The sequence below is a fragment of the Strix uralensis genome, chromosome Z (assembly GCF_047716275.1).
Source record: "Strix uralensis isolate ZFMK-TIS-50842 chromosome Z, bStrUra1, whole genome shotgun sequence".
Taxonomy (NCBI): Eukaryota; Metazoa; Chordata; class Aves; order Strigiformes; family Strigidae; genus Strix; species Strix uralensis.
Window position 1 is genome coordinate 87840296 of NC_134012.1, and position 21683 is coordinate 87861978.

Here is a 21683-nt window from a genome sequence, read left to right on the forward strand (position 1 = left end):
TCCCTTGGAGACAAAAGCACTGATAACAGAAGGAAATGCAAAATACTTGTAGTTGTGTGCAGTACTGTAAATGCATTGAGTATACACTTTAAGTTTTCTACTGTGATCTTCAGATTTAATTAGTGTCCCCACTTTGTATGGTCAGGGTAGATAAAACACACCGAAACCCAAAAAACTCAACCCACCAAAAAACCAAACAACCCAACAACCAATTGAAACCACTAGTTAAACTCTCACTTTATTCTTCTCTTGTGTATTTCTTTCTATGTAAGTCACCTTCTCAAGCAAAGGGTAGTATCGGTTGGTATAATCACTAAAATGTCAATTCAGGCAGTATACCTATTCATAAATCTCGGTAAAAAGATTTAATGAAAACACCTATTTCAGATTATAAATGAGCACACTATAGTTTCAGAAGGCATTGTTAGGTCTACAGACATAACAAGGAAGTATACCATATGAGAACCCTTGATCGGATGATTGGCAGAGCTACACAGACAGGAGGGGAGTAGGCCAGAAGAGGCCAAAAAGTTTTTTCTATTTTTTAAATTCTTTTCTAGAAATTTTTTTTTTCTATATAGAAAGTCACTTTCATGAGTTGACAAAAACAAGCTGACTCGAACTTCAAGGTCCCAGGCTGATTACAACTCTGAGATAAAGCTTTTAACTGAACCATTAGAAATAGCATCAGAAAAAGCAGCTTATGTGAAATATACTCTTTTGGCTCTTCTGTATTTTGAAGTTCTTTACTAAAAAAAAGCAGCAGAGGAAAATTCCAGTATTTTTCCCCCTATATAACATATAACATTACTGTATTTAGAAATAAATTGCAATTCAGATGGAAGTGTCTAATAAAGTAAAATAGCTCGCTTTCATTACTTGCATCAGATCACCCTTGAATGTGCTAGAAACTTGGAAAAATTAGCAAGATCAGCAAAACATATTTATTAAAACAGTATAAATTTAGCTAGTTAACTAGCCTACTCTACTCCCTCTAGTCATCATGTCCTCCACGGTTTTAGGACAACAGGTCTTGCCCACTGCAGTTCCTTCTCTTCATACAGAGAAAAATAAGGTGAAGCAGTTACAAGCCTTTATCTTTCAGTTACTTCTGAGTTTCCAAACATCAGATAAATACAACAGAAAAAGAAGTAAATGCACCTAACAAAAGGGCTAATTTCACCAAAGGTAGTTTAGTGTTTTAAGAAACTCTTGCACCAGGAGTCTGGACAGTGACTTCTACCAGTTAAGTATTTTGACTTTCTTTAGAACCTTACCTGCAAATAATGCTGGAAAACTACCCATAGCCTGGAAACTCATTATCTGCATCCTGATGGCCCATTACTAGACATACATAATGATATATATATACACACACACACATAATAATATGTATACACATTTTTATATATAATATATATTTTGTATATAATATCTATGATCTGTATATATTAGACATACATAATGATATATATATACACACACACACATATTTAAATACATAAGCAGCATCTTCCAATTTGGTATTTCAGAGTATCAGAAGGACAGGAAGAAGTGGGTTCTTTCCTCCAATACATCTGCTTTTATACTGTAGGCAATTAAATTCGATTACTGGATATATACTTTCCGCGTCTCTTGCAAACTGTCCATATTTCAACAGTATAATAAACACAAGGGCTCAGAAGAAGCACCTGTGTCACTGAGCCCAATTATCCTCAGACAGACAACTGAGCTATAAACTCTTTCTCACACTTCATAAACAAGATGCATCTTTGTCCCAACTGCTCTTATTGCAATAGTTGTTCTAGGACCTCATTATAGTAATAATAAGTCTCCACTTAGTTTTCACTAGGAATTTATTTTTGGTCACATTATAACCATTTTGGTTTGTGCCAGTATCGGCTTTTAATGTATATAGTTCTTTTCCTTTCCTTCCATTTTGTCTTCCTGACTTAAAGACAGTACACACACCTTCATCTCCTCCTTTTGTAGGCTGAACAGCTAAGAAAGAAGACTCATAGGTTCAGCTGCTTCTTTCCATTCTAGCAGCCATTCTTTCCAGCTATTACTTAGAGCAACTTTTTTGTACCTGTCCAAAACTAAGGAACTAGGTTTCAAGTATATTCAGCATACTCCACAACTCTACAGTTAGCTGAGCATCAGTCTAATCCCCACTCTCTCTCTCTCACCCCCTCCTTCAGTGAAGATGATGAGATATATGTTTTAGAGAAGTATTTTATCATTTATATGTCTTTCTATTTGTGGGGTACCCAGATATGCTACTGAATGATATTCCAAACAAAAAAACAAATTCCTGTATTTTGTTTCAGGTTTCCTTAAGAACTTTTTAACCTACTTTTCATCTCATGTTTAAATTAGCGTGTATTATTTGAATGGATTTTTTAAATTCAAGCAATGACAAAAGTAACATTTTTAAGGTAAAATCTAGTTTTGAACAGATTTACCTCTAAGAAGTTTTAAAATAAAACTATTTTTAGTATTTTGAAATACACAGGTATTTACCAAAGAGGTATAAAACAGTACAACAAGTATAATAAAAAGAATAGTACTTACGGTCTGTAAGACTAGCAATCCCTGCAAGAGTAGTGATGGGAACATGAGGCATATCCCCATTCATCCTGAAGTTCTGGGATAGTAGTGCCTACACAGATATTTTAGTTCAGGTGCCAGCTATCATTACTTCCCATCTCCCAAGCACTAAAGAAAAAAAAACAAACCAAAAAAACACAAAAAACAAAACACCAAATGAAAATTCTGTTTACTTTTTTAGAATTTTAAATTCACTAACATAAATGAAGCACAGACCATACCCCCAGCCACTTACTAAATAAATTTTGTCAAGAGTGGGTAGAACAATGTAGTTTTTAAAATATCAAATGGTATTAAACAATCAAAAGGCAAGCTTCTGGTCTCAGCAGCAGAGCCCTTCATAAACAAGATGCAAGATAAGGCAATCAAAAGAACATTTGTTCACATTATGCAGTACTAACTCAAAAATTGGTTACAAAACTTCTGTTAAGAGTTCATACTGCAGTGGATATCACTTAATGCACATAACCAGTTTAAGTAATTAGCTGCTATGTTCACTTCCCAGTTTTGTAGAAGGAGATATTTTTCATGTAAGAGGAGGTTAGCAAAAACAAAAAGAGTAATTTACAGATGCAAAAATCAAGGAGTAAACAAAGTGACAACTGCAAATTCTTAGTACACTCTAAATGTAGTACCTATTTCAAAAGTGATCTGAAAGTATCTCTTTAATATTAAACACTGTCTGGTCTAACTACTACCAGAAACTTTATCACTCTCACAACAAAAAGAAAAGATTTAGCCACCACTGAACTAGCTCATTTATTTCCTGTGAAACAGCACAGTTTATATTCAACTACTGAAAAAGGAATTTGTTCACTCAGTTTTCCCTAACTGTAGAGATCCCAACTGTAACAAAGTCCACACTGCTAAAAAAAAAAAAAAACAACAAAAAAAACCCAAACAAAAAAACCAAAAACCAAACCACCAAACAACAAAAGAGGTCATCACAATAATTTCAAGTGCAGTTCCAAAGCAACAAAAATTTACAAAGATCACACATTACAATCCACTATTATACTTAACGAAATGACAAAAACTGAACATGATATTTTCTGAAGGCAAATGAAATAAATTAAGGAATTTGATATATATGTGGTTACCTATTATAGAGAGGCACTTGCGTTAACAGTTTGGGAAATAGTAAAGCTTCTGTAAGCATTCATGCTATTTACTGAAGATGCTGAATTCATTATTTACTTACACTTAATGTTACCAGTCAACATTTTTGAGAATTAGATATACAATACATACAAACCAAAAGACCACTGTTGTTTCCTTAGTAATTTTTACCTCATTCTCTCTTATGCCACACCATTACCACCACATAGGACACCACTGCTAATAAATATGTAGATTCCAAGCAAGACAAGAAAACCCAATGTTATGAATCTTCTTCCTGCTCAAAGTTTTAATGAACCACTGAATTTAACTTTTCAAAGTTTCCCTGTCTACACACAACTGATTTTTTTGAAAAAAATACCAACACTGAGGTTAAACAGAACTGACAATGACTTCACTTCTTTTGCTGCACCTGCCACAGCCTCATTCTCACCACTAAATTACATTTGTTTATTAAAAATATAATACATTACAGGTACACGAATCTAGTTAAGGAAACTGCTCCAGATAGATATTCTATGTGGGTTGTGGTATTTGGGTTTTTTTAATCCAGGAGAAAACAGCCTTCAAACACCCATGGCAGATTCAAATGCTACTCGACACTTGAGGTTTTTTTAACTGAAATGAATTCCAATAGACACAGAATTTCACTGGTTTCTTAGTTCCATAAATAAGCAATTCTTTAAAAAAAAAAAAAAAAGGACCTAATTTTTCCCATAATGAGTCTGGAACAGCAAACCCATGGGACCTAACACTTTTAGAATTTAAGTTTTCATTGAAAGGTTAGTAATTAAAGAAACACCTTTCACACATAAATTATCTGTACAAGAAAAGGTCATGTCCGATAATCTCTGCGGAATGAAACTGCACCAAACCTAAGGCCATGTTACTAGTGAGTATTATTGGAAATCCTGTATGTAACACAGAAACAATGAAAAAACAAGATAAAAAAAATCTGCTCACTTTCCCTTCCTGATCACCTGGGAAAGCTGTAAACATCAGAGGTTGTCACTACTAATTCAAGTTCTTTCCTGGTATTGTTGCCACAACAATTATACAGATATTCAATGGGAAAAATTCCTCCAAAACTAGACACTTAAACTAGAAACCTTCTCCACAGATACTTAACAAGAAACCTGAACCGGTAAAGTAGAGACCTGAGAGTGGAGCAAGTGCAGTAAGCTAGGATGGTCAGGGGAAGAGTAAACTTTCTTTGTAAAGAGAGTAGAAGGGGTTGGTTTGTTTAGCTAACAAAACAAAGGTCAAGAGGGGATGTCATTGCCCTCTCTAAGGCAGTCAAGGAAGGTTACAAAGGAAGAATGCTACAGGGCAATGCTAACACAACAATAAATTGGGGCACGAATGCAAGCAAGAAGAGAATCAGAATAGAGATCACCATCAGAGCTGCCACTTTCTGGAACAGCATTCCATTAGGAGTAGTAGAGATAAGCAACATCATTACTCTAAAGATGGATCATACAGATGTTACAGAGGGACAGGATATGGTTGTCTTCATCAGCTGGGAGCTAAGCACAGTGATTCAAGAACTCTGTCTCTTACACTTCGAAGTTTTTCTAAGTATGATGATGTGAGTAAACAGATGAAAGTAAACAAAAGACAAAGAGAGACTGATGGAATTAAGTGGTGGGATTAGTTTAGACAACAAACATAATATGAAGAAACCACACAGGAATATCTGGGTCCAAATATTCATCTGTTGTGTTGAGAGCAAAACTGCATCTGTTATACAACTGGCAAACAAGGTGGGATTCAATTCCAGAACTAGAGACTGAGATCCAGTGAAACTACAATTCAAATTTCATGTCACTGAGAACATTATTAAATTCATTCATTTAAGGAATTTGAAATATCAAGCAGTTAGGGGAAAAATATTGACAGCTAAGATGAAATAGGTTCTTTCATACAAAACATCAACACAGCATGAAACAATTAATGGTTGACTGACAGACAAGTTTTGTTGTGCGGGTTTTTTTTCCCATTCCCCAGCTGCAACAAAAGTTAAAAGTACTACATTGTAGCAGCCCACAATTACTCAAGAAGAATCAACATTTTTCAGTATTTTACATTATCAGCTTTGTACAGTAGCTATTACCAGCAGTACAACATTTCTAGTTCAAGACTGAAAAAAGTGAAACTATTAGTTATATTAGCTGAATTGAGGAAATCAAAGAACTGCTGCACTGGAAAGCTTTTAAACAATGCATCGGAGTGTAGTGTAGTAGTTCGAACAGAGAAATAGAAATCCAATTTACATATGCACAAATGACATTGCATATTCAGTATATATGTATTTAGGCTCTTGCTTTGTTATAAAAAACAATGGATATTGTAAAAGACATTTCAGGAAGGAAGTAACTACTGTGCACAAAGGAAGTGATACAAAGAACCTGTCAGTGAAAGGAAAACAGTGACATGGTAGAATATATTGAGAATAATATATGAAAAGGCTATCATCATAATACACAATAAAAAAGTGAAGCCAAGCCAAAATGGCAAGAAAGTAATATTAAGAAAGTTTATGCTATGGATAATAAGTACACATTTAAAGTGCTACTTCTGTATGATGTCTTCTCTTTTTTTGTGTCAGTTATGTATAGTCTCCTTTTCTACAAATTAATATTCCAAAAAAAATTCCTATCAAAATGTTAAATTTAAAATGTTGGGTTTTCATGTTTTTGTAGGTTTGTAAAACAAACAATTTGGTAAAATAGCCCATAACACGCACATGAAAAATACTGTCTTCAGTGGCACAAGGTTTGGGCTGCGTCATGTGGATTCTTTCTGCAACTCATCTCTCTATATATTCTGCGTTTCTCGCCATAGTACTGAATTAATGGCAGAGTGGAAAACTAGGAGGAAAAAAAAGTCTCTAGAGGGAATGGAGAGGCATGGGTAAAATTAAGGGAAGAAGAGAGGATGAAAGTAAGTTGTGAACAATTTAGGTAAAGAGGCAGTGATTGTCCAGTGAAAAGATGAGAGACTACAATCAGGAAAAGAAAAAAAAAACAACCAAACAACAAGGGGGGGGGGGGGGGGGGAATGACTCCATAAAAATTCCAAGAAAAAATAAACAAACTGCAATAATATTTTTTCAGATATTGCAGCATCTAACTACCAATGAAACAATGAGAGGACTCTGACCACTGGTTACCATATGAAGGTTCAAGGCTCTGCATTCGTGAAACGTTCCTCTTGGTTGAAAAACATTGTTGTCTTCTCAACCAAAATACCATCTCTTTCACAGCTTAGCTATGTGCATGCATGAGAACACAGAAAACAAAATAAAGGGAAAAATCTGTTTATGTGCAGTAATACACATGCTCAGTAGTAATGCAACCAACCTCAGGATCCAGAAATTTCCTATACACGTTTAAGTGTTTCATTCCCCATTGTGGGAATATAACAGAAGATTGACAAGAAGGATTGTATTTAAATACTTTAAAAAGTAGTTTTCATTCCTTATATGTTCAGTATCATTGTACTGTGGTAACAGCAGCACCATGATCAAAGTTGATTTCTGCAGCTGCACATGAAGTAAACCAGTACAACTCATGTATTGGCTATTTCATAATTTACTTGAGCAGTGGACTTTTCTTTTTCTTTTAAAGCAGCAAACATGCTATTAGAAATTTAAGAAGCCTTGCCTCATAGCCAGTTGTAAACTTTCACATTTTGCAATTAACTACTTTTCTTATTAGTTACTACATTAATCTCTGCTCGTTATCAGTCCATAAACTGTTCTTAAAAAAATCCCCCAAAAAACACTTAAAGAATGAGGAAAAGAGGCAGAAAATGAAAGACTATATTCTAGTTCTCATTTAAATAGGATACCCTGACTGAGGTACATGATATGGATTTACCCACAAGAGGGCAGATTTCTGGTTTCCATACCAGAGCTACAGTTTGATACATAAATTTCCAGAACTATATACTTTCAAAATACTTTAAAAAATACTAAAGAAGGAGATATAGTTGCCAAAACACAGTCTAACACTTAATTACCCCGTGGGGAGGGGGCAGCGGAAGCATACACATTCACAGTATCTTAACACCTTAACACTAATTCGCAAGTCTCAGAAAAAGTCAGTACTGCAAGTGAACAGCAATTAATCACTGATGCAGCTGTCTACGGTCAAAATAGTAATGCAAGAAACTATGAAGCCACCTGGTATAAATCGAACAACCAAAGGCAGATGGTGGTTGCAGCATGTGGGGGGAGGTGGAGAGAAAAGGGGGTGGTGGGCGTTGGTGTCAGAAATCCAGAAGACTTATTATAACAGTAAAAGCCCGTGAAAACACATCAGCATTTATAACACCAGGAAGTTCACAGTATATACAAAATTGCCTTCTACAATACTGGCTACAAAAATTTAAGTTTCAAAATACAGATACAGAAATCCCAGAAGCACAAAATCAAAAGAAATTCAGTGCACGAGTGATACCTGTGTGTTTGGTTCATAAAGTGATCAGACAGCAGAATCATTGATGCTGACAAAGCAAGTGAAAAATGAGTAAATTTGAGATAAAAATTAACTACACTTTCTAAACATTTCTACAATTTCTAAACATTACCATAATGTGTTTTTCTAAAACTACTCCAACAGTAGGTGCTCAAATTACTACAAACTTCAAACACTATAAGAAACCTTAGTGAAAAGTACTGTACTGGGCCAACGGTAAATTGCTTCTGAATATAAAGCAACCCTTAGTAAAAAATTTTAAAGCAACCAGCTTCTTCCTCTGTGTCTACTGACACATTCCTTTGATCTCTGCTGTTTTATTCGGTAACAATGACACTGATGCCTCTGCTGCCCATGTGATAGTAGCAGCAGTAACACCACCGTAAATAGCAAGAGAAACCCCAGTGAAGGTGGTGGAAGCACACAGCATGAGAGGTGTCGGGATTCAAGGAAAGATGCCCCCTAATGCAGGAGTGCACACATTTCTACCAGGGTAAACTAACATAAAGCATAAATTGTGCTTTGCACCTGTAATAACTCTTCCCAGGGAAGGAGAGGAGGGGAATTGACACAGTTGAACCACCACTACAAAAAAAAAAAAAAAAAAAAAAAATTGAACTAAGCCATGTGCAGAGAGCAGATACCTATGGGTGGTATGCAGTTTCCCTGATCTACACAACACAGATACTTGGATTGAGTGCACCCTCAACTAGTTTGCCGGTGACACCAAGCTGTGTGGTGCTGTCAACACGCTGGAGGGAAGGGATGTGCCATCCAGAGGGACCTGGACAGGCTGGAGAGGTGGGCCCGTGAAAAACTCATGAAGTTCAACAAGGCCAAGTGCAAGGTCCTGAACGTGGGTCAGGGCAATCCCAAGCACAAATACAGGCTGGCTGAGGAGTGGATTGAGAGCAGCCCTGCAGAGAAGGACTTGGGGGGATGGAAAACTGACTACAGACCAGCAATGTGCGTTCGCAGCCCAGGAAGCCAACTGTATCCTGGGCTGCATCAGGAGAAGTGTGGCCAGCAGGTCAAGGGAGGGGATTCTCCCCCTCTGCTCCACTCTCATGGGATCCCATCTATAGAGCTGTGTCCAGCTCTGGGGCCCCCAACATAAGAAGGACATGGACCTACTTGAGTGGTTCCAGAGGAGGTCACGAAGATGACCAGGGGGCTGAAGCACCTCCCTTATGAGGACAGGCTGAGAGAGTTGGGATTGTTCAGCCTGGAGAAGAGAAGGCTCCAAGGAGACCTTACAGTGGCCTTCCAGTACTTAAAGGAGGCCACAGTAAAGATGGGGAGGGACTCTTTATCAGGGAGTGTAGGGATAGGATGAAGGGTAATGGCTTTAAAATGAAAGGAGGTAGATTTAGATTAGATGTAAGGAAGAAATTCTTTACTGTGAGAGTGGTGAGGCACTGAACAGGTTGCCCAGAGAAGCTGTGGCTGCCCCCTCCCTGGCAGTGTTCAAGGCCAGGTTGGACGGGGCTTTGAGCAACCTGGTCTAGTGGAAGGTGTCCCTGTCCATGGCAGGGGGGTTGGAACTAGATGATCTTTGAGGTCCCTTCCAACCCAAACCATTCTGTGATTCTACATGAATGTCTATCAGGAAGCACTGACTTTTAGTGTTACCTTGCAATTACAAAGGGTGAAAGTTTCCCTAAAAGGAGGAATAGGTTGCCAGCAGCATTAGGACCTTTTTATGTCAAAGCCATTTCCCTCTTTCAAGCACAGGAAACTTTTCCTTTTTATTCATTTTATTTGATATAAAAATTTAAAAGCATTTATAAACAGTGTTCTGCACTTTAAAATAACATCTCAAATATTTAATTTGGATGCCTTAGCACAAAAAACTCTTTAAAACGAGACCATATCAAGTCCTTCACACACAAGACATTTAAGCAGCCAGTAAAAGCCTAGTCTTTCAGGAAACATAACCTGACCCAAAAAATTGCAGAAAATCAGATTATATCTACAAAGTGTTGTGATGGTCAACAAATATAGCTTATTTCAGCAAAAGAGAATAATGTAAATCTCAGAATTACTAATTTTCATGGAAACACCCAATGCATCAATGGGCTATGTAAATAACTAATACTGTTCTACAGGAAGGTGTATTTCCTGCTATTTCATTAGAGCACTAATGCAAAACAGAACCTGTTTAAAGAGCCTTACTGTTAGGCAGCTCAGTCAGCTTCTTAAAACATGGGTGAAAAAATTCAAGTGAATAGAACACAAATCTTGCACAAGGTTCCAAATAAGATACTACTAGCTCCTTCTCATTAGAAAAAGTGATACAAGATCAAGTCCTACTGATACGGTAGCAAAACGTAAATCAAGGAAATGGTATGTTTTAAAAAGTTAACCTGTATAAAACACACATTATTTTTGCAGGCAAAATTACACTGATAACTATTAGACATGAAATACCTTAGTAGGGTAGTTATGTTAACTAGTTCTGCAAAAGCAGCCAAAACTTCTGTCAGGGAGAATCCAGTTATTCAGGGGTTTATTACTGCTCCTTTTCCATCTTTTTAAGCAATAAATATCCTCTTTATGAGACTCTCCTTTCATGTCAAAGATTCTGACACTACTGAGAGCTACTGAATTCTTTTTGTCCTGCAGAAGCAAATGTAGAATTAAACTGTAAAAATGTAATTCTCCTTGGCAGCAGACATGATACTAAGCACAGCTGAGAAATTCAAACATAAAGGGAAAACCCCAAGCTACTTCAGTAGTTCATACATTTATTTCCCATCTGCACTACATGTTCCACATGCAACTTTTATTCCAACAAAGAAAGTACATATGCAATTGTGCCCTTTTTGGTGAGCACAGCCCTTTTGCTTGCTCAGGTACACATCCAGCAGCTGATATTAGATACAGTTCATTTTATTGAAACAAAATGGCTAAGACATGTAGAAGAGCAAGAGCAATTAAAAGGGTTCATTAGGTCAGTTCTGTGAAATGGAGAACACTTCAGACTGCAACACACATCATTGTTAACAAAACAGTTGTGACAGGTATGAAAGAGGAAGTAGCAGCTTGGTTTTTTTCAACTTTTTCTTGAATGTCTCATTTATGTTAGCTCGTAGTAGTACTAGCCTTTTCTAAAAACAGTTGTGTACTGATATTTACTTTTATTTTAAAGACTTTTCATCTTCAATTAAGTTGGATCTTAACCAGGCTAAACACCTAGTGACTAAACACTAAACCAAAACCTATTTAATTTAGGAGTCTTTTCCAAGTTCTAATCTTGCATTTCTGTCCTTGAATTCTCTCCATAACCTTTATAAAACAAAACTGGGAAGAAATAAACCTGTTGAGGGAGCGCAGCTGATTTTGCGTAAGTCTTCCAGTCACACAATTTTTGCCTCTATCTTGACTTTGAGAAACAACTAAAATCCCTCCATGCTTCTTTAATACACACTGAGAAAACAGATGTGCGAGTATAGCATTTCTTTGGAGTTCCACAATAAACAGTGTAAAATTCTATATAAAGAGATTTAGCATGTTCCATTTCAAAAACACCTCACTGCATTTTTACATTGGAATTAATATTGACCTATGATATGTTATTCCCTTTGTCCTAATACTCATCTTGTTACCTGTTTTTCAACTTAAGTTCCATGCACGTTTAAGAGAGAGGTTGTATAGCACTGCAGATGGTTAAGATGCTTTTCGTCTGAGTTGCTGTATGACTTCCCCTCATCCCCTCACCACAACAATGCAATTGCTCTGTCCAAAGGCTCTGCAACAGCTCTAACATACCTAGTTTCTTCCCCTAACATCAAATCCACTCTCACACCTCCCAGCTGCTAGATGGGAGACAGCATATGCTGCAGCCTCTTCCTCAATGGGGACATGAGTATCTCCTCTATCCAACAACCAATTTTCACAAACTCAACTATCTTGAGACTTTCACCCTCTGTAAAAATGTAACTGAAATTAGCTGATGCTTTCCAAAATTATTAGACTGAGGGACTTACAGATACACAAGTGCCCTGATCATTAGGCAGAAAATGATTAAATAAGTGTTTTTATGTGCAGAAACACATAAAGGGCTTTGCTTGTACTGTCCTACTGTACACATTTGCACAATTACTGGCAGTGCAATTGTTTCCATAATTTTCTAGCATTCACTACACAAAATTTGTTCAGTTTGTTTAGTTTATATTGCTCATGTAACATACAGGCAAGATATACTCTCTCTAAAGGAAAGTATGCTAACATTTAAAAGACAGAAAAACCAAAATAATGCAATTTAACATTTTAAGTAAGATTACTAACATCTTGCAAAAACCATATTGCTTGTAAAGATTGAACATGAGAGCAAAAGTAACTTTTTAAAAAAGTAAATGCACTGTTGGTGTCTAATAAATAATTGTGTAAGAGACTTCAAACGTGAAAATTTTTTCCTCTTGATAACTGATTTTAGTTAGTGTTTATATTCTAAAATTGAGGATTACCTAAACTTTTTGGCATACACCATCCAACCTAGCAATCCTAAAAATGTAGAGCTCCATGATTTTGTGAACACAGAAGTATGATTACTGTCAGGAGTCCCTAACTCTTCATGGCATTTTTAAAAATGATCTTCCTATTCTAGTTAATTAGCATTCCTAATTAACAAAGAGATTAACAAAAAACAAAGAGATTATCAACAAGCATGTAAAACAGTATCACTAGTCAGCCAAGATACTCCTTTTTCCCAGCTGCACACACAGGCTGGTCACTAAAGGCTTTTCTTCACATCAACATTATAGTCAGCTAAACTTTTGGAGCACAACGAACGCAAAGACATAGCATAGGAAACAAACAGACATGACAGCTGAAAAAACCCACATGAATTCAAAGTTATTAATAAGCCCTGAAGCATACAGCACACAACATCCAGAGGTATTGTGTTGGAATTACTGTTAAATCAACTAAGCTTAAATCATGACCAGCTCACCATGAGCAACTGGGGCTAGATGGTAACAATCAGGTATCTCTCAATACCTAGGAAAAATATTATACTGGGGTATGGACTTTGTAGGTCTGGGGATGGATTCATACAGTTACCTCAAAGTGCCCTGTGCCATCCTGAACTGCTGTTGCTGTTTCTCCTTCATCTGCAGCACAAACACAGTAGAAGTTTCTTAAGCTCACAAACCATGCTGAAAAGAGGGATGCAGTTCCAAGAAAAGCATTTCTCTAAAGCAGTGTCTCTTTCACCTTACTGATCATCTTCCATACCCTACCCTCGATAGCCTGCAGATGTTATAAATCTAAATCAAAGCTACCTAGGAACTGCAGCAATTGGCTTGCAAAACTGCTCACAGGTTTAGTCAAGCTCACAGCTTCAATCAAACTTAACTTCCCAACTTTCAAATTTTCCGAAATTACCAATGTCACAGCATAAACAAACATTCCATCAATGACAATCAGGTGGAATCTCAAAATTATGATGGCCACGCACAAAAAATCTTGGGGATTTTTAATGTTTGACCTGTCCATGTTAAACATTTTCAGTTCACCTCCGCTGGGTACTGCAGCAGTACAAACAAGCACAGAATAGCTATCAACAATGAAAGCACACTTGTAGAAATAATTATTTGGAGCAAAACAAAAAGGTAAATATTTGTGTGGCTAGGACTACCACAACCCAGTTAGCATAAAATGAAATCAATGAAGAACACTACTTTGAAGAAAATCTCCTTACACATAGAAATTCCCTAAAACATGTTTTGCGCTTTTTTTTTTTAGAACAGTCTTAACTACCTCAAACCAGTTTGGAAATTTTCTTCATACTTAAGTACAGTTCACTCAATGCAACTTAATTTTACAGCAAAATAAAAACAACTGAATTCAAGCTACTAATTCCGAAAGAGAATATAAACTCAAATGTTTAATGTAGCTCAGCTAAATCACTTTAATTCCTCCTGTTAATTTACATTAAAAGCCTTAAGTGTTGTTATGTAGACAAAGTGTGAGTAATCCCTTTATTTCTAATTGTAAGGACAAAGTCAGTCACACATCTTGCAACAGTTCAGCTGAACACAAATTATACACCTGTGAACCAGCTTCAATTTTTTTTTCCCAAGAAATAGGGAAAATTCTAAGCCTCACATTGTAAATTTCTATCATAACTTATTGATACAAACTTATCAATCAGAATAAATGTGGGCAGAACAAATAAAAGAAAACAGAAGATTCACTATGACGTTTCAAGATTGAACCATTGTCAGTCTAGAGGGAGAACCATAACAAAACCAAGGCATACCACTGGAGAGCAAGTAAAAACACTGCAGGTCATACGAAGAGATTAGACTGTAGGTGATCAAGGGTAGGTTTTATCTTCACTTTAAAGAGCAAAGCAGGATCATAATCCATGACACAGAAAACGGAGAAACTGTGCTAAAAATTTCACTTTATTTGCAGACTATTTTGAAAAACGCAGAACATGGCCCTTCTGTAATGGCTACCTCCTCCTTCCACAGCACTTCCAAAAGGCACAAGGCTAGAGGAGGCAAAGAAGGCCAAAGACCTTACAGAACAGTCTATGAAACTAATGTGATTACCAACCAAACAAGTTAACCTTTGCTGACCTTCTTCCCACATCCAAGATTTATTTTTTTAAGTTTCATGTCTTCTTGTCTAGTTTTGTTCTGCTCCTTTAGGTGTATGTTTCACCAGCTATCTTTCACAATTCCCAAGGATGAGGCTGAGTCACAGAGTTAGAAAGCTGCAGATCAGTTCCCCAGACAGGTGGGCATGCATACATGCATGCACACGTATAGAGACTGGGGAAGAAGATGGAAGAATGAGTTTAGATACATGCAATCAGTAACTACAACTGCGATTCCTGTCCCCTTACAGAATGGGTCTTCTGCTGACTCAGAGGACAGCACAAAGACAAATGAGTAAAAAGGAAAAGTTACAGTTCCCAAAACTTTTACAAACACAGCTTTTAGCTGACTGAAGGCACAAACTTACTGTTTCCTGTCCTGCCTTTCTCCTGCACCAACTGCTTATCATTTTTCTTATGTCCATGTATTAATCTCATTTCTCCATAAAATATGGTCTGCCCATGGAACTATTTCTGTAGAGTTCTTTTCAGTATGCAACACAAAGAACAGCAGAAAACAAGTCACTTTAAATTTCACAGGACTAAAAATTACCATCAAGCTAACACAGCAATTGAACAATGCCTTTTAATACCAATGAGGTAGACAGTCCACAACAAACACCAAAGACATTGCATATACTTGTTTTCCCTTCTGTCTTTCCCCCCCTCCTTTGAGGGAGAAGGAAGGAATAGAGGACCACTACTGTGCTCATGAATCCATGATTTTGCGTGTATCACTATTTTTCTCCCCAAAATCACAGAATGGTTGAGGTGGGAATTGATTCCTGGGGGTTATCTTGTCCAGCCTCCTGCTCAAGCAGGGACACCAAGATCAGGTTGCCCAGAAACTGTGGGGGGAGGGGGAGTAAAAAACCCTGTTTTTAAAAAAATCCATTTACTCAAACTGACTATATATTTTATTTTCTTTAGCAGCAATATTTATTATACCTGGCATATAACTACCTGATTTGCTCTACAACAAAATAAATCCAAAGACAATTCAACTATTTAGACAACATATTTTATTAAACTGAGGAAGAAATTGTTTCCCAAAATCTGAGGCTCCCTATTCAAAAAATAAAAATGTAAACAATCCATTAAGCAACATTAACAAAATTAATATTTTCAACAACTGCAGAATACACTATTTTTTCAACTCCTCTTCTAAAAGTAGGCATTTTCTCCATTTTCATTTTAAAGAAAAGTAGTGAGACTTTAGATTATAAAGGCCCCAATGAAAGTTGCATCTAACATTCCTAATCTTGACATTGACAGTAACAAAACAAAAACTTTCCCTAAAGTTCACCACATTAATCTCTCTAGATCAAGTAAGTTACAGATAACATATAACCACACACTACCAGTACATACAGCTAAGAAAGTTATCACAAGATAAAAGAGCATCACTAATTCAGAAATTGCATTAAATTCTGCAAAGATTTAAGTCTACACTTAAATTTGCTTGTTCCCCAAAGCTATTCCATGCTGTAGCTTTTACTTTTGGCTTTTAATTCTATTCATGTATTTGACAGAAAGCAGAAACTAAGTTACTTGCTTGAAGAGAGCTGATATGTACACTGACTAGTCATATTTTTTTTAAAAAAAAATCCCTTTTACTGTAAGTAAAAAGAATGACAAAAAAAACCCCAAACCCAACACAAACTAACAGAGGTTTTTTAAATGCATCTTGCAAAATGAAATGGGTATCTCAACATCTCCAACTAGAATGGTCTTTTTAAACAAAATTAGAAATATCCACGACAGAGGCATTTTTTCCTCTGTGATTAGTGGATGCAACAAAGTTTTCACTATTCTATTCACAGATTCATGGAACTGGAAAAGATTCAGCTTCCAGCTTTAAGTGCCAGTACCTGATATGAGCCACAGGCTTGCTATTCTTCCTTCGACAAATATGAAAACCTTTGGTTAAAAAAACTCTTTACAACAAGCTGAAGTGGATGAGCTAGAAACACTGGATCCAAGGGCCTAACTTTTCTATCTCCCCAATTAGACTGTAGCTATAGTTTAGTACAACCACTACAGTTATTCAACCTGGATGAAAAAAAAGGTAAGTTCATCCCCAAAGAATACATCTCCAACTGGCAAAGCCATGCCTTTTCTAAATGAAGAAAAAGAAAAAGTAGTGAAATAGTTGTGTACCATCCTAAATTGCCAGTCTGCATTACAGTATTTTATATATTAACCTGCTACTCTGTTTTGTTGAATTTTCATTTAATACACCTGCAGACTTTTATAGATAAACTACCCTGAATAGTACATGATGACAAAGCTGAGCCTTAAATATAACATGACATTACCATTACAAGATGTTATCAGTCACTATCTAATCAAAGCTAACTACTTCATCTGCTACTTCTGTTGGATTTGCCTTCCATTTCTCTTCTTTTGCAGAATATGAAACACCGTTTGCAAATATGAAATTATAATAAAAAGAGTAAAATCTTAACTACAGTTGTTATGATCGGTAAGAGAAATGAAAAGCTCCAATAAGATCAAACCATTTCCAATAGGGTATAGTGCTGGATAAAGATGAAAATCTACCTGTTCCTAACATCTCTCCTTTTCCAATAACCCTTCTCTTAGATCACTAAATACAATGCCTTTGATCTGCTGAAGTAACCATTATTAACACTCAGCATACAGATTCCCAAGCAAAAGGTTTGCTTCCAAAGCCTTGAAGGAACAAGAGGTTTTGGCCAATAGTTCAATTCTTCCACAGTACCATTTTACTACATGGGATATGCCTGAAACATTTTTGCTGGTTTCAAAGCAATGTTCATGGCCTTTGCAACTGTTGCAGAAATGTATATGGCTGCTTGTAATGACCATCTAACTTCCCCTAATTCAATTCAGTCTTCCAGCAGGACTTTGCAAGTGAGTACCTTCTCCCAAGGGAAATTATTGTTATTTGTCACACAAAACTTTATAGTACATCATCCAAAACTTGAATGATGCTGAAAACTGCATTCTAGGTTAAAAAAAACCCCGAACACAGCAAACCCCACCATCATCACACACACAAAACAACATCTCAAGATATTGGTTCTGAGAAACGACTTACTAGACCTCACTTTCTCTTGGAAAAATGCAAGTCCTTCAGAATTACTCCTCATCACAGATTTAAAAATGAGATGGAAAAAAGACTGGAATTTCCATAGCTCTTGAGCTGATTCCAAGAGTTCAGAAGGCAATTTTGGTATGTAGCCTTCACAAGCCATGCAAAACCGCTAATACAAATGCTATTTCAGTGTCCAGGATATTATGTGAGACAGGCAATCCTGGAAAGATGTAAGCAGTCAATCACTCCCATAAAGTTTCCATTATGTTTGTCTACCTCTTTTGAAGTAAATTTTGTAAGAAAGATCTCACTGCTTATTAATACATAATGGACAAAAAGCGTTTCTGATATTAAAGGAAAGTTGAATTCCATTGCATATCATACAAGAATAAATTCTAGCTGGAAATAAATTTGACATAATAATCTGAGGAAACTGGAAAGGTTCACACTATCAATCTCTAAAGTGACAATTCCCTCTGTAGCCATTTAGGGCACAGTTCTACTTCAAAAAGCATTTAGGAGACCTAGCTTATCTTTTCTGAATGACCATGTTTACTGTATCAGTAAGTACAAAAAAGAGAGCATAGCCACTTATAAAACGGAATTTTTATCAAATATTAAGCTCCAATGAAATATAATGAAACCCAAGATAAGTTTCAACAGCTCAATAGTGACATTTTCTTCAGCACTGTTCATAAGAAACAGCAACTTTTCTCAGTTTTCGTTATCAGTACCATCTTTTACAACTGTTTTCCATTTATCTTCTGTCACAGTGAGATCAGACATACATCTAAATCCAGCTTCTTGTTATCATATTTATTCCTTAGAATGAAGTATCAATGCAGACTGCATACTTAAGGACTGTAGGACTTGGCCTTTAAGCTCAAAGCACTGTTTTTCCTCTGTGGCAGAAAGCTGTCATCACAATTTCCATTAACACACCTAAGAACTTTAAAGCTGACCCCAGTAACTTACTGAATACTTAATGGCTTTCCAAGGAAAAATAAGAGGAGTGAAAAAGATATTTTTAATTAGTAAAATTAGCACACATGAAAGGACATATTTTTTACAATCACCACATCCCATAAAGCTGCCTATATATGCTAATACAAGAGCTTTAAAAGTAAAAAGGTGATGAAGTGTCTAGGCAATAAATTGCCACTTCTGAAATATATGTGGGACAAGAAGCAGATTTTGCATTTCCTGGCAGTAAAATCTATGTGAAAGATAAGTTACTGAAGTCAGGAAGAAACATTATGAAATAATTTGTAATAGATAGCTGGCACTTACCAACTGTAATGATTTGCACAATGCACGTACATTTTTCTGTCTAAGGGAATTATGTATAAAAAAATACAGGGACCTCTGGAGGCTATCTAGTCCCATGCCCCTGCTTGGAGCAGGGTCAGCTACAGCAGGTTGCTCAGGGCTGTGCCCTGTCAGGGTTTGAGTAACTCCAAGGATAGAGTCTCCACGACCCCCCATATTCCAATATCTGATCACCCTTAAGTCAGGTTGTCCTCTAAATTGATTTTCTTGTATTTCAGTTTGTACCCCTTGTCTCTCGTCCTGCCATTGGACACCACCGAGAAGAGTCTGGCTTCATCACATATCTAAGAAACACACTGATAACATCTCCCTGAACCTTCTTTGCCTCAGGCTGAACAGTCCCAGCTGTCTTGGATTCTCCTCAAATACCAGATACTCCAATCTTTTAACTACCTTCATGGCCCTTCACTAGTCTCCCTTCAGTATGTCCATGTCTTTCTTGTGCTGGGGAGCCCAGAACTGAACCCAGCACTCCAAATGTGTCTCACCACTGATGAGCAGAGCAGAAGAATCACCTCCCTTGACCTTATGGCAACCCTCTTAATGAAGCACAGGATGCTGTTTGTCCTTATTTGCCACAGGGAACATCACTGGCTCACATTCAACTCTATGCACCAGGACCACCATGCCCTCTTCACTCAACCTGCTTCTCAGCTGGTTGGCCCTCAGCCTGTACTGTGGCATGGGGTTATTCACTCCCAGGTGCTGAACTTGGCACCTCCCTTTGTTGAGCTGATTGATGTTTTTGTCTGTCCAGCTCTCCAGCATGTTGAGGTCCCTCTGAATAGCAGCACACTGATTTTGTGTATCAACTGCTCCTCCCCATTTTGTCTGCAAACTGGCTGAGAGCGCAGTGTGTCCCGTCATTAACGAAGATGCTAAACAGTACTAGCCCCGGTGTCAACCCCTGGAGTATAGCATTGATGACCGGCTTCCAGCTGCACTTTATGACACTGTTCACAATGCTTTGAACCCAGCAGTTCAGCGAGTTTTTGATCCACCTCACTGACCGCTCATCTAGTCTGTACCTCATTGATTTGTCTACCAAGGACAGTATGGGACACACTGTTGAAAGACTTACTAAAGTAAAAAAACAAACATGCCTTCATCCACACTGCTAGTCATGTCATCATAGAAGGTAACTGGGCTTATTAAGCATGACCTCCCATCCATAAATCTACACTGATTACTCCTGATCACCTTCCCGTCCTTCATGTGTTTGGAAGTAGTGTGCAGGATTAGTTGCTGTATCACCTTCCCAGGATTAAGGTATGGTTGACAGGCCTTTAATATTCTAGATTCCTCCCTCTTGACCTTAGTCCTGGGTTTGAGTGAATGGTGGGGTTTTTGGTAGCAGGGGAGGGGGCTACATTGGTGGCCCCCTGCTAAAAGCTTCTCAAAGCTCCCCCGGCTCTAAGTCAGACCTGCCTTTGCACCAAAGCCAGGCCAATTAGCTGTGCCTCTGCAATTACGTATTTAAGAAGGGGAACAAGGAGTCACAAGGAGGAGTTGTAAAGAGAACATCTGTGTGAACACTGAGGTCAGTGGAAGGAAGGAAGAGGAAGGGGGGAGGTGCGCCAGAGCAGAGACTCTCCTGTACCCCATGGTGAGACAGCAGGGCTCCCCCCACCCCCCCCAACCCCCGCCTCCCATGGGGGGGTCTATGGTGGAGCAAATGCAGATTTGCGGACTGTGGGGGGCCCCACACTGACCCAAGGTGACTGCACCTGAAGAAGGTTGGGTCCCCATGGGAAAAGTGGGGGCAACCCACCTGTCTGTGGGGGCGACTCATGTTAGAGCTGGTTTGTGGAGGACTGTCTCCTGTGAGAGGGGGACCATGCTGGAACAGGGGGAGAATGTCAGAAGGTTCTTCCCCCTCCCCAAGGTGGAAGAAGCAGCAGAACTGACTGTACCCCCCATTCCCTGTCCCTGCACCACTGTGGGGTAGGAGGTAGAGATATCGGGAGCAAAGTTGAGCCCCAGAAGAAGGGAAGGTGCTTTCAAGATGTGGCAATGCTTCTCACGGCCCTACTCTGTCTGTTAAGTATCATTGTCCTTGGTGTCTGTATGAAATTTATGGGTTTTTTTAATTCCCATAACGAGTCTGTCTTTTGCCCATCACCATAATGGATGGATCATCCCTCTCTGTCCTTATCTCAATTTCCTGGGCCTTTTGCTTTATTTCCTCCTTCCCAGCACTGCAGGGGAAGTGCTTAGTTGCCCTCTAAGCTAAAACCACAACACCCTTCTTGAAGATATGGGTGACATTTGCTTTCTTTCAGTCCTCTGGTGCTTTCCCCAATCACCATGACCTTTCAAAAATTGAGAGTAGTCTCACAATGATAGTGGCCATATCTCTCAGCACTTATGGATGCATCTCACCAGGTCCCATGGACTTGTGCACATCCAGTTTGTTTAAATGTTCCCTAGCATAACTGTCCTCTACCAAGGGTAA

The 21683-nt window shown here is 37.8% G+C and overlaps 1 protein-coding gene across 6 annotated transcripts in view; it reads right to left on the reverse strand.

Annotated features, from left to right (window-relative positions):
- The window catches only part of NIPBL (NIPBL cohesin loading factor), a 170875-nt gene that overhangs the window by 112856 nt on the left and 36336 nt on the right, over positions 1-21683 (reverse strand). For all 6 annotated transcript variants that reach the window (XM_074856258.1, XM_074856262.1, XM_074856260.1 and 3 more), the window contains exon 2: positions 2575-2718. In XM_074856258.1, the coding sequence (XP_074712359.1) occupies positions 2575-2638 (64 nt within the window). In that variant the 5' untranslated portion in view covers positions 2639-2718. The remainder of the gene's footprint in view (positions 1-2574; positions 2719-21683) is intronic.